Raw genomic sequence first — 14,659 nt, forward strand, 5'->3', positions numbered from 1 at the left:
AGAGAAAAGGGAACACTCATGCACTGTTGGTGGGAATCTAAATTAGTTCAGCCACTGTGGAAAGCAGTTTGGAGATTTCTCAAAGAACTTAAAACAGAACTACCATTTGACCCAGCAATCCCATTACTGGCTACATCACAGAAAAGAAATTATTCTACCAAAAAGACACATGTACTCATATGTTCATCACGGCACTATTCACACTAGCAAAGATATGGAATCAACCTAGGTGCCCATCAACAGTGGATTGCATAAATAAAATGTGGTACATATATACCATGGAATACTATGCAGCCATTAAAAAAAAGAATGAAATCATGTCCTTTGCAGCAACGTGGATGCAGCTGGAGGATAATATCCTAAGTGAATTAACGTAGAAACAGAAAATAAAATACTGTGTGTTCTCACTTAGAAGTGGGAGTTAAACATCAGTTACTTGTGGATGTAAAGGTGACAGCACTAAACACTGAAGACTGCTATAGTGATGAGGGAGGGAGGCAGTAGGTGTTGAAAAAACTAACTGTTGGGTACTGTACTCAGTACCTGGGCAATGGAATAATTCATACCCCAAACCTCAGCATCATGCAACATACCCAGGTAACAAACTTGCATATGTACCCCCTGAATCTAAAATAAAAGTTAAAAAGAAAAAAGACGCCACATCTTACTTGGGTAGAGCAGGTAGAGAAGTTTGGGGAAAAGCTGGCATGTTTAGGCTACATCTACCAGATTGACATTCAGGAATATAAACTTGAATTCTGTGGAAAAAATTAAGTGGAGGGTTTTTTTTTTTAATAGGCAGCATATAATTAGGTCTTGCTGTTTTAAAATTCAGTGTATCTCTGCCTTTTAATTGATGTGTTTAGGTCATTTACATTCATTATTATTAACAGCTATGTTATTAGAATTTGTCTTCAAATGATAAACCATTTTCATACAAGAACTTAATAATAGTATTCTTACATTTCTCCACTCCTGGCCTTTATCCTACTGTTGGCTTATGTTTTACTTGTATGTATGTTATTAAATAAAAGCTCTACAATGTTTTGTATTATTTTTGTTTAAGCAATTGTCTTTTAAAGATATTTAAATAATAAGACAAACGTTGTTATTTCTGGTGCTCTTTGTTCCCTTGAATGGATCCACATTTTGTTCTGTCTTACTCTGTTTTCTGTTGCTATAACAGAATGACACAGATTGGGTATTTATAAAGAATAGTTTATTTGGCTCACAGTTCCTGGAGGCTGGGAAGTCCAAAAGCATGGCATTGGCATGTAGTGAGGGTCATGCCATGGCAGAAAGCATCACATGATGGGGAGGGTAAGAGGAGGCGCGAGTGCTTGAGACAGAAATGGGGCTGAACTTATCCTTTTATCAGGAGCCCACTCCTGTGATATGAAGTTGGAGCCCTCATGACCTAATCACCTCTTAAAGGTCTTACCTCTTAATACCATCACAATGGCAGTTAAATTTCAACATGAGGCTTGGAGGTGATATTTAAATCCATAGCATTTGCTGGCGATAAATTCCTTCAGTTTTTGCATATCAGAGAAAGCATTTGTTTCACTTTCATTTTGAAAGTTTTTAGTTTTTAGCTTTTTGCTTTTTATTTTTATTTTTTATTTCCATAGGTTTTTGGGGAACAGGTGATGGTTACATGAGTAAGTCCTTTAGTGGTGATTTCTGAGATTTTGGTGCACCCATCACCTGAGCAGCATACACTCTACCCAGTTTGTAGTCTTTTTATCTCTTACCCGTCTCCCACCCTTTCCCCCTGAGTTCCCAAAGTCCACTGGTATCATTCTTATGCCTTTGCATCCTCATAGCTTAGCTCCCGCTTGTGAGTGAAAACATACAGTGTTTGGTTTTCTATTCCTATATTACTTCACTTAGAATAATGGTCTCTAGTTCCATCAGGGTCACTGCAAATGCCATTACTTCGTTCCTTTTTGTGGCTGAGTAGTAGTCCATGGTGTATATATATACACACATATATACACGTATATACACGTATATATATATACGTGTATATAGATACGTGTATATACGTGTATGTGTATATATATATATACATGTATATATGTGTGTGTGTGTGTATATATGTGTATACATATACCACAATTTCTTTATCCCCTCATTGATTGATGGGCATTTGGGCTGGTACCATATTTTTGCAATAGCAAATTGTGCTGCTATAAATACGAGTGTGCAAGTATCTTTTTGAAAGACACTTTCAATGAGTATAGAATTCTAGGTTGACAGTTTTTTTTTCTTTTAGTACTTTAAAGTTTTTGCTCCATTATCTGCTCACTTGCATTGTTTCCAACAAGAAAACTGAGGTCATACTTATCTTTTGTTTGCTATATTTAATGTTTCTTTTTTCTCTGAGTGCTTTAAAATTTTTCTGTTTATGACAAGTTTGAGTAATTTTATTATAGTGTTCTAGGGGTCGTTTTCTTCATATTTCTTGCACATCTCCAGAATTGAGTGTGTTATTTAATTGACAATCTCTCTGGCATCCTGAGATCCAAATGTTAAATGAATTATGGAAAATGTTTTGAAAGTCAGTTGGAAAAGTTCAGCTGGTGAAAGCTACAGAAAATCTTGGCTTTAGTTTATCTAGTTGTCATAATTCAGAAAAGATAATATAGTAGAGAGGATTTTAAAAGTAGCAAAACATGTATTAGTGACACATTAATTTAGTAACTTAGTCCTGTGGTGAACTTAAAACTGTTGTCTTTATATTTAATGTGTGTAAAATTTACTACATAGTGATAGATAAATGCAAGAAACTCAGTCTTAAATCTTTGGGTAATGGTATTTGTCTTTCTGACTTGATGCTTTTACTAACATTTATTAACAATACTTTGAAAGTAATTTTTGGTAGCCCTCTTATTATCTGTTAAAATTCATGCAAAAGTTGAGTTTAGGAGGTTTACCTTTCATTACATTAGTTTTCATTTTCTGGTGGTTTGTAAATTAACCAGAACTCTAATATAAAGAATATTATGATTTAATAAAGCCATTGTTAGATTACTTTCACTTATTGAAAGTATGTTAATTTGGGGGGAAGCCATTAAGCTGAAAGTGTGTCATCTGTCATAAAAACTAAGAAATTCAACCTAGGTATATAAGAAGACAAGTTTCTTTTTTTAAAAATTTATTATTATTATACTTTAAGTTTTAGGGTACATGTGCACAGTGTGCAGGTTAATTACATATGTATACATGTGCCATGCTGGTGCGCTGCACCCACTAACTCGTCATCTAGCATTAGGTACATCTCCCAATGCTATCCCTCCCACCTCCCCCCACCCCACAACAGTCCCCAGAGTGTGATGTTCCCCTTCCTGTGTCCATGTGTTCTCATTGTTCAGTTCCCACCTGTGAGTGAGAATATGCGGTGTTTGGTTTTTCATTCTTGCAATAGTTTACTGAGAATGATGATTTCCAATTTCATCCATGTCCCTACAAAGGACATGAACTCATCATTTTTTATGGCTGCATAGTATTCCATGGTGTATATGTGCCCCATTTTCTTAATCCAGTCTATCATTGTTGGACATTTGGGTTGGTTCCAAGTCTTTGCTGTTGTGAATAATGCCGCAATAAACATACGTGTGCATGTGTCTTTATAGCAGCATGATTTATAGTCCTTTGGGTATATACCCAGTAATGGGATGGCTGGGTCAAATGGTATTTCTAGTTCTAGATCCCTGAGGAATTGCCACACTGACTTCCACAATGGTTGAACTAGTTTACAGTCCCACCAACAGTGTAAAAAGTGTTCCTATTTCTCCACATCCTCTCCAGCAAGAAGACAAGTTTCAATAGTTGTAACAGTATAGCCTGGTTGTAAAACAGATTGGTACTCCACCTTTATTTGTATGAAATCAGAGATGACCAGTCCTAAAGTTTCGAGCCCTACAAAGTAATTGATTACTTATATAAAACATAAAGAACTAATTTTTTTACCCATGTTTCAATGAAATTACTCTTCATCTACTTATTTCCGTTATACTTAGATATGAACTAGTGATTTATTAGTTGTTTTTCAGCATTACAGAAACAAAATTTTACTAGTCCAATCTCTTGAGATAGCAAAAAAAAAAAAATTGGTATAATTGAGCAGAAGCAGAGCATCAACTCCTGAATTTTCATTTATTTTAAATGATACTAAGCTTTTTAAAAGTTCACAATGTTGTTTTAAGTTTTTTTAAAAATTTATTTATAAAGACAATGTCTCAATATGTTCCCCACACTGGAGCGCAGGGGTTATTCATAGGTACAGTCATGGTGCAGGACAGCCTCGAACTCCTGGGTTCAGGCAGTCTTCCCGCTTCAGCCTTCCAACTTGCTGGTACACGGGAAGGTACCACAGTGCCTGGATTCATTTTAGAAGTTTAAAATATCAAAGATGATGGGGGGAAAAATCAGTGTTCTAAGATACCAAAAATATTTTAATAAAGAGGGACAGTTTATTTGATTTTTTTTTTCCTCAAAAGGTCAATAATTTATTATTTATATATAATGCATACTTTTTTTCCTCTCTCGTTTTTGTAGGTTCTGCCGGAGACTTCCATTTGGCCTCAATGTGAAATTAAAGTAGAAAATCACATCTACATGTATGTTGCTATCAGGATGTTGATTCATTAGTCATGCCTGAAGAGGGAAAGTCTGTTTTAGGTGGCTGACTACCAGCAAAAATAAATGCTTATCCTACATGTCAAGCATCTCTACTTTTTACTGGAGTGAAAATCCCCTCCAGATACCAACAGAATATCAACTGCAGAAAATGCTTCACATTTTAAGGATGTCGGCAACCTAAATTCATGTACCCTATCTGTACAGTTGTTGTGGATGGTTTGCCATCTGAAAGCTCCTCAAGTTCTTATCCAAGCCCTGTGTCTGTTTCTGAAATGTCTCTGCTTCATGCTTTGGGTCCAGTTCAGACCTGGCTGGGACAAGAGCTCGAGAAATGTGGCATTGATGCCATGATTTACACTCGGTATGTCCTCAGTCTTCTGCTGCATGACAGCTATGACTACGACCTGCAGGAACAGGTATTTACATATTTTAAGTGTTTCGTGAAAACTGATTGTATCTGTATGTATACATTCCTCTTAAGCAAGCACTTTTATACTTGAAAACTGAGCTATTCGTGTGTGTGTGCAAACATTTAACCTGTCAGTGACCAGATGGTAAGATTGCCTTGGAGTGTCAATCAGCCTGTGTCATCGAGCACCCTGTTAAGTGCAGTTATTTTCTCCATAGTTAGACTTTCTCACTGTTGGTTACGTTTTGGCATAGACTCCAGATCTTGTCATGGACTGGTCATAGTTTGGTGACCTGCTGCCTTTGAGTAGCAGTGCTCTGGAATGTTGATTTCTACTATTTAGAAAACTCACACATTATGAATAGATATTTAAACATTGTGTCTATTATACTTCTTGCCATCCAAATTTAATATTGTATTTTATCTGCAAGAATGATGTTTAACTGCTTATTAGTCAGTATGTATGACAAATCAGTAGACTTAAAGTTGAGTAAAGCACACAATTTTGCTATAAGTCAGGGTGTGTCACCTTGCAAGTTGGTCATTACACATTTTATTTGACTTTGCTGCTGAGTTTATAGTGAGAAATTGGGCTGGGTGTGGTGGTTCACACTTACAGTCCCAACACTTTGGGAGGCCGAGGCGGGAGGATCCCTTTAAACCGGGAGTTTGAGACCAGCCTTGGCAACATAGAACCCAGTCTTTACAAAAAGTATTAAAAAATTAGCCAGGCATGGTAGCATGTGCCTGTAGTCCGTAGCTACTCAGGAGGCTGAGGTGGGAGGTTCACTTCAGCCCAGAAAGTCGAGGCTGCAGTCAGCCATGATTGCGCCATTGCACTGCAGCCTTGGCAACAGAGCAAGACCCTGTCTCTCGCTCGCACGCATACACGAGAGAGAGAGAAAGAGAAAGCAAGAGAAACCAAATACAGGTTCTTGAAAAAAATGTTAACCTGAGTCTCATTCTTAAGAGGAGCTACTGAAAGTGAGGCCTGCCAGAGGGAACCAGAGTCATCAGTACTAAATAAATGGGCTCTGGGTGACTTCTGTCTACAAATTTCACATAAAATCTTTTGGTTTTTATAGACAGTAAAAAGAAGGGGGTATTTTGTGGGCAGTTTTTGTTGCTGTTTTAAACCATCGTTACCCACGCTGAGAGCAGGAAGGGTTTCATTGTCAGGAGATATTGGCTTTGCCCCTCCAGACCACACAAAAAAACTTCAAAGTCCTATAAATAACACATACAGAGGATTTCACCAAGATGCTTAACTTTTTTTGAGACAGGGTCTTGCTCTGTCACCCAGGCTGGAGTGCAGTGGTGTGATCATAGCTCACTGAAGCCTTGAACTCCTGGGCTCAAGCAGCCCTCCCACCTCAGCCTCCCAAAGTGCTGGCATTACAGATGGGAGCTACTCTTTCCAGCCAGCTTAACATGTTTTATACCTCAGTTGTGCAGAGCATGTTTGATGAGAGGGGTTTCTCATCATGTCTAGCTGGACACAGCGGCATTTTTCTTGCTTCCAGGTTGCTTGCTGCCTTGGCTGGCATTAAGTCAAGTAAGGTTTTGAAGGGATTAGCTTATAACCTAATAATCAGCAAATGTGTTATTTTGGTGGTCAGTATTTTGTATAATTTCCTTACCAGAGCTCTGTTATCATCTTTCTGGTAAATGTCAAATATGCTCCTTTACAGGCAAGACGTTAAATCTACAAACATAGAAGGACTTTAATTTCTAGAAATGAGGAAAATATTTCTCATCATTCAAAAATTATGTACTTTATTGTAAGCATGTACTCATAGGGAATGATTTTTTTTTTTTTTTTTTTTTTTGAGACAGGGTCTTGCTCTTTTGCCCAGGCTGGAGTGCAGTGGTGTGATCATAGCTCACTGCAGTCTTAACCTCCTGGGCTCAAGCGATCTTCCTGCCTCTGTCTCCTGAGTAGCTGGAACCACATGTGTGTGGCACCCCACCCAGCTAATTTTTAAAAAACTATGTCTCTTTCTGTTGCCTAGGCTGGAAAGAATAGTTTTTTAGTAGGACTTGAACTTCTCATTTCTTAAGAGTTGTATGTCAGCTATTATCAGTCTACAATATTTAATCAACACCAATAAATTTACTAGCACAAAGTATGTGCTGGGTGCTACAGGACATATAGGATAAAACAGGCCAGATGTTAATAAGATTATAGTAATAACATCTCTGATCAGACTTGTGAATCCTCTGGTTTCTTTACTAACTCTAGGGGGTTGTGGTCAGAGATAAGATGAACTATCAGTATCTGCAGCTGTGTTTGATCCTCCCTCCAGAGTTCCGGTTCGTTCCTCAGGACACAGGACAGATAAAGGTTAGGGAAAACATAACATGTCTGGAGTTACAAGGAGAATGCGTAGGGAAATAAAAGGCCCTAAAATACTTTTCTACTTGGTCCAAAGTAACAGCCATGTGTGCCAAGTCCCACGCCAATGAAGAAGGTCAAATTTTAAATGATACCTGTTTTAGTAAGACATGACTTGAGAATCCTTTATCCCCTGCATTGCTTTTCCGTGAAGTTACAGTCCTTTGTTAAAGGTGGCAAAAGCCAGATGCCTGACTCAAAGGGAGGATGTGCTTACGGTTTCCCCAGGCAGAGAGGATGCAGAAGACAAGGATGGTTCTCTTCTAGCAAGAGTAAGGAGAGTGGAAGGGGCCTTAGCTTCTGTCATTCAGAACTCCAGCTAACAGCAAGGCTGACAGACCTGGGTGAAGATGTGTGCCACCTTTCCTGATCTCTGGCTCATGCCTGTGATAATGCAGCCCCTCGAGTGGAGGCCAAACCACTGTACTCCTGGGTGTTCATTTCCTCACATCTTCGCTCACCCCTTAGTCCTTGAGTTAGTCTAGCCATGAGCAGCCAGTTTGAAGACCCATCACTTCTCTGTTTTAGGCTAAAGCAAACACGCAGTGCTCTTGAGTTCTAAAACAGATTTTATGCATCAGTCTGGTCTCAGTTGTGCAGGATGATAAGGAAGTAAAGCTGATCAGATCCTAGTCTTGTTTAAGGCTGAATCATCTATAAACCTCTAATTTGGGCAGGGTTATAAACACATTTGTGGTGGTGGGCTGGTTACAATGTAGTTCCAGAGAACCACTGCCTTGTAATATGGAGATACCGTCACTGTGCCAGTAGTTTTATTTCCATAAATGTTTCTTCTTCCTTTTTTTTTTTGTCATGATTACTCTGTCTGGGAAGTATATTCTAAGATAATCAGGAAATCACTACATTTCACTTTTATTTTATATAAACTGCTTTTCTCACCCATCTTTCAAAGCGTAGGTCACCTCTGTCTCTGAAACCTTGTCTGATAATTTCTGATGAAAGCAATGTCTTCTACCAAACTTGGTAATATTTTACTGTAAAGCTTTTCATTATCGTTACTGGAATGTATTCTGTTTCTCAGTAGGTTATAACATCCTTATGGGCAGAAATCATATATTAATCTTTTTTTAAAAAGTTTAACCAGCCTGGGCAACATAGTGAGACCCCATCTCTTAAAAAAAATTATCTGGATGCAGTGGGGTTTACCTGTAGTCCCAGCAACTTGGGAAGCTGAGGTAGGAGGATCGCTTGAGCCCGGGGGGTGGAGGCTGCAGTGAGCAGCGATCATGACGCTGCACTCCAGCCTGGGAAACACAGCGAGACCCTGTCTCTTAAAAAATAAATAAATTTAACTTTTTAAAATGAAATAATTTCAGACCTCACTAACAGCTAGGATAGTACAGAGAGCTCTCATGTTTTCTTCAGTCATCAATTGTTAGTATTTTCACACATTTGCTTTCTTCTATTGATATATAATAGTTGTACATATTTGTGGGTATTATGATATTTTGATACATGAATATAAGATGTTATGATCAAATCAGGGTATTTGAGTTACCTATCTCCTTAAACATTTATCTTTTCTTTGTGTTGGAAATAGTCCAATTCTTTTCTAGCTATTTTGAAATATACAATAAATATTGTTAGCTGTAGTCTCCCTACCATACTGTTGAATACTAGAAGTGACTCTTTGTTTACGTGTATGTTTGTACCCTTTAGCCCACTTTTCTTCATCTTCTACTTTTGCTTTATTTCTGTCTTCTCTTCATGCTGACCTCTCTGAGTAAACTAGCATGTACTTTTTAAGATCAAAGACTTTCCCTTAGTCATATTACAATTACAAAATTCAGGAAAATTAGCATTGATAAAACTTTATTGTCAGATATACAGTCAATATTCAGTTTTTGTCACCTGTCCCGATATTGTTTCTCATTGCAGTTTTCTCCCTCATCTAGTATCTAGTTTGAGATTATGCATCGACTTTAATGGCCACATCTCCTTAATCTCCTTTCATCTGTAATAATTCCTTGTTTTTCCCTGGCATCTCATGACATTGATGCTTTTGGAGAGTCCAGGCCAGTTTTGCAAAACATCCCTTAATTTGGGTTTTTCGGATATTTCCTCGTATTTAGAGTTGGCTTGTGCGTTTATGGTAGTAGCATTGCATAATGATGTTTTCTTTTTTTCTGCATATCACATCAGAGGGCCAGTGATGACAGTCTTTATCATTCTTGGAGACGCTGACTTGGTTTATCATGGTTCAGATGGTGTCTGCCAGGTTTCTCCTTGTAATGAATAAGCGATCTGTGCAGGGAGACTTTGATACTTTTACCATCCATTGATGTTCCTTGCCTGAATCAGTTATTAGTTGGGTGGTTGAAAAGTGGTGATTTTCCTAACTCAGTGATCCCCTCTACATTTAGTAGTTGACATTTTACCACAGTGCCTTCCATCTTTTAAAAATCAGTAGCCTGGTCACATAAGGAACATCACAGCATGTAAGATGCAGCACCAGCCACTTAATATGTAAGGATTGCCTTATTCAGTCTGCAAGCCAAACCTCGAAAGTAAGTATTAAGCTCCCACAGCCTGAAAGTGAATGGCATGGCAATGTGCATTGACTGGTGACCTGGAGCATTAAGCTTAGATCCTGTACATCTTACAACACATTTGTTACATTAGTTTAAAACATTTTACAGTCTTACTCAAAAATGACTAAAAGGAGAACTTCAGTAACATTATAACTTAAAATGGGAGTTAACTTTTCCTGCCCAGAAGTTGTGCTAGATTGATAGTTGACAGTAGGTCTCCCCATGATCTGTCACAGGTGGGAAGGGATGCACTAGCAGATGAGGGTGTGTTTCAGTATTGTTCTTATAACCCCAAATATGCTTTCGTTTCCTTTATAGCTAATTAAACTACCATTGAGAGTTTATTAAAACTTTTCTTGTTATACATTGATGTTCTCAGCATAATGCATTCTTTGTTTATTATTCTTATTAGGAGTCTGTGATGATAACAGAAAACCCAGCTCAATCTGGCTTAAAGAGAAGTAATAGTAAAAGCAAACACGTGTGTATCATGTGCTGTGTGCCAGCTACTGTTGAAGGCACTCATTTTCCATTCACAGTAACTCATTTAATCTTCCTTACACCATCCTGTTATTATTTGTATTTCATAGGTGGAGATACTGACAGTGGTTAAATAGCTTGCCCAAGGCCACACAGCTAGTAAATTTTGGAGCATTTACTGGTTTAAAAAACTTGAAATATCTGGGAATTAGGGCTGACCCCAGTGGCAACTTGATCCAGGGCCTACAGTAAAATCAGTGCCCCGTCTTTTAGCTTGCCTTCTCTGTTGTCTTTTTTTTTTTTTTTTTTTGAGGTGGAGCACTCACTGTGTTGCCCAGGCTAGAGTGCAGGGGCGATCTCAGCTCACTGCAGCCTCTGCCTCCTGGGTTCAAGTGATTCTCCTGCCTTAGGCTCCTGAGTAGCTAGATTGCAGGCGTGCATTACCACGCCTGGGTAATTTTTATATTTTTAGTAGACACAGGGTTTCACCATGTTGGCCAGGCTGGTCTCAAACTCCTGGCCTCAAGTGATCCACCCACCTTGGCCTCCCAAAGTGCTGGGATTACAGGTGTGAGCTGCCATGCCCGGCCTGTTTTCTTTATTCTCAAGCTTCACCCCTACCCTGCCCGCTGTAAGCTCAGACTTACACCCTTTTTTGTGTATGTGTGTCCAGCAGAAAGAGCAGGCTTCTCATCCTAGTAGGTCAGCTTTGCTGTGGAGCTGTTCCTGAGCTGATCACTGCAGTGACAAGACTTGGGTGCGAGCACCTGGGACCACAAGGACTAAGAATTGAGAGGACGAGTCTCCAAGGGAGACATGGAGTGAGTAAGTGGGGTGCTGAACCACCCCAAAAAAGTCCTGTCCAACTACCTTTCTACAAAGTAGTGCTTTCTTTCCCTTTTTTTTATTTTTTGTTTTTTAAAATTTATTTATTTATTTATTTATTTATTTATTATTTTTTTGAGACGGAGTCTCGCCCTGTCACCCAGGCTGGAATGCAGTGGTGCGACCTCGGCTCACTGCAACCTCCGCCTCCCAGGTTCAAGCCATTCTCCTGGCCCAGCCTCCCAAGTAGCTGGGATTACAGGTGCGCGCCACCACGCCCAGCTAATTTTTGTATTTTTAGTGGAGACGGGGTTTCACTATGTTGGTCAGGCTGGTCTCGAACTCTTGACCTCGTGATCCGCCCGCCTCGGCCTCCCAAAGCGCTGGGATTACAGGCGTGAGCCACCACACCTGGCCGATTTTGTTGTCTTTTTCTAGAAGTTTTTTCTTTGCAGACCACCTCCAAAAGTATCCTTTCATGATGGCCCCTCCATCTGAGTGATGGCTTTAGGTGTTGTTGGATGGTTAGATTTCTTTTTTTAGATCTTAGGACTCCCAGAACTTTACTAACTGTTCCATATAGAGAACAACCATGGATTCTGTACAAGAATAAGAGGTTTTTTTCCCTAAACTTTTTATTGAGGCATAAAATGCATACAGAAAAATGTACAACTTGATGAATTTTCACAAAGATCATATCCCTGTAACTATAGCCACACACAGAAATGGAAGATTACTGGCAACCCAGAAGCCCCCCTCGTGTCCCACACAGCTTTAGAGTTCCTCACATGCTCAGAGGGGACGCCAGCAGAGTGCCCTCTGCTTCCAACCCCTTCCTCTTGCTTGGACCCTGGCATCTGTATCTCAGGTGTTCTCCCTCTGGCCCTAAGAGTTTACTCCAAGTTCTGCTGCTTTCTTTGCCTCTTCAAAGGGCCACCTTTTTCTCAGCCTCTTGTCCCGGGCCTAGGTCAGCATATTTCCCCAGGAAGGAAGCAGCTGCAGATGTCAGTGCCCCATGCCCACACCTACCTTTCCCTTGGCACTCACTGTCTTCTCAATGCCTGGCACCTCAGCAGGGCTCTGATGCCCTGGAGCAGGTGATGTAGGTTTGGTTTGTCTTTATGTCGTTACTGGCTTTTCTAGTTAATCTAGGCAAGAGAGTTGTGCTGCCACCAATTACTTTTTAAAAGAGAGTATTTATTTGTTTAATGGCATAGTGTGGTTTTGATATATGTTTTGTCTTATCCTCAGTCTTTCCCTGACCCACTCTATTTAAAATAGAAGCCTCCCATTCTCAGCCCTCTTACCTAATTTATTTTTCTTCATGACATTTTTTATTACCTGAAATTATATGATTACTTGTGATTTAATTATGTCTCCCCTACTGGCATATGTAATTCATGAAGTTGGGGCCTTTTTTTTTTTTGGAGAGGGACTCTTGCTGTGTTGCCTAGGCTGGAGTGTAGTGGCGTGATCTTGGCTCACTGCAACCTCCACCTCCCGGGTTCAAGCAATTCTCCTGCCTCAGCCACCCGAGTAGCTGGCATTACAGGCGCCCACCACCACACCTGGCTAATTTTTGTATTTTTAGTAGAGATGGGGTTTCACCCTGTGGGCCAGGCTGGTCTCGAGCTCCTGACCTCAAGTGATCCGCCTGCCTTGGCCTCCCAAAGTGCTGGGATTACAGAAGCGAACCACCACGCCCAGCCAGAGTTGGGGACCTTTTCTGCTATGTTTTCTGTTGGATTCCCAGCCCTTAAAACAGTTCCTGGAATATACAAGAGGCTCAGATACGTATTAGACAAATGGATAGCCACGTGCTTCTTTCTCAGGTCTGTGACTTGTGTGTAGGAGGGAAGCATGCTAGGAGTGGGTGTAGGCCCCATAATCACACACTGGGGCCTGCCCTGCAGAGAAGTTACTGTTGCTTGTTTTAAATCCCCTAATCAAATTGTATCTACTAGCTCAGAGTCCATCCTTCTAGAAATGTAACTGGATTATTACATTATCTGTATTTGCCCATAGGTTGTATAATAATAATCCCAGTCCTGAGTGCTAGGCGAGACTCATCCCTTCTTCATTCAACAAACCTTATTTGCTCCTTCAGCCTATTTGTAACATACTCCTGTAGCGTGTCCCGTTCAGCATTACGCTTCTTGAAAAGCTAGCATCTGCGGTGTTTCCTGTTACAGTTTATTAGAATCTTTAACAATAGGAACTATAAAAGTCTGACCATAAAGCGCTCCTCGTGTGTGTCACTGCATACACTGTATTTCAACAAACATTCAACAGACTTTAATTAAATAACCTTCTACATCACAAGCATTGTTATTTGCATTTAAACAACACTTCCTATTTTTATTCTCTTATTTCAAATCAGCATTTCAGAGCTCCAGAAAGAAAGCCAGGAGTATCTTTCTAGAACCTTCCCTATCCCTGAAAACTTCCTAAGAATTATTCCATGCTATTACTTGAGCCCAGGAGTTTGAAACTAGCCTGGGCAACATGGAGAAACCCTGTCTCTACAAATAATACAAAAATTAGCCAGGCATGGTGGTGTGTGCCTGTAGTCTCAGCTGCTCGGGAGGCTGAGGTTGGAGGATCACCTGAGGCCAGGGAGGTCGAGGCTGCAGTGAGCCATGATTGTGTCACTGCACTCCAGCCTAGGCAACAGAGTGAGACGCCATCTCAAAAAAAAAAAAAGAAGAAGAAGAAAGTGTTCATGCTACTGATGGAAGAGTATATACATGCCAGTATTCACTTTGACTCCCATAGTGACAAAAACCATTCTGGGTAGTAGGTATGAAATAGCATATACATCACTGGATAATTCATGAAGAATTAAGCAGGAGATATCAGAAGGATTATAGGGTGAAAAAACTTGTACCACTGACCCAGACCAAAAGTTCCTTTAATACCACCTTGATTTTTATCCCAAGTGACTTTCAGACCTGCAGTCTCCTGTTCTCTCTTTCCCTTTTGAGATTTCCCCCGCTTACTGTAAGTCAGTATCACATTGTTAAGAACATAGGCCTTGGAGTCTGAAGACCTGGGTTCTAACCCCACCTTCTTTACTTTCCAACTTAGACCACTGACTTGGACAAGTTAACATCTCTGTGCCTGACTCTTCATTTCTATTATTATTATTATTATTATTATTATTATTATTATTTTAGAGATAGGGTCTTGCTTTCGCCCAGGCTGGAGTGCAGTGTTTCTCAGAGCTCACTGAGCCTCGAATTCTTGGGCTCAAGGGTCCTCCTGTCTCAGCCTTCCAAGTAGCTGGCACTACAGCTGTCTTTTCATTTATAAATTGTACAAATTATGTGCATATCTAATATCGTTACTGAG

At 39.9% G+C, this 14,659-nt stretch overlaps 1 protein-coding gene across 8 annotated transcripts in view; it reads left to right on the forward strand.

Moving 5' to 3' along the window:
• KIAA0232 (KIAA0232 ortholog) overlaps nt 1-14,659 on the forward strand; it is a 100,477-nt gene that overhangs the window by 37,020 nt on the left and 48,798 nt on the right. For all 8 annotated transcript variants that reach the window (XM_034951951.3, XM_063603696.1, XM_034951955.3 and 5 more), the window contains one exon: nt 4,564-5,063. In XM_034951951.3, coding sequence (XP_034807842.1) covers nt 4,833-5,063 — 231 coding nt within the window. In that variant the 5' untranslated portion in view covers nt 4,564-4,832. The remainder of the gene's footprint in view (nt 1-4,563; nt 5,064-14,659) is intronic.

The sequence above is a fragment of the Pan paniscus genome, chromosome 3 (assembly GCF_029289425.2).
Source record: "Pan paniscus chromosome 3, NHGRI_mPanPan1-v2.0_pri, whole genome shotgun sequence".
NCBI lineage: Eukaryota > Metazoa > Chordata > Mammalia > Primates > Hominidae > Pan > Pan paniscus.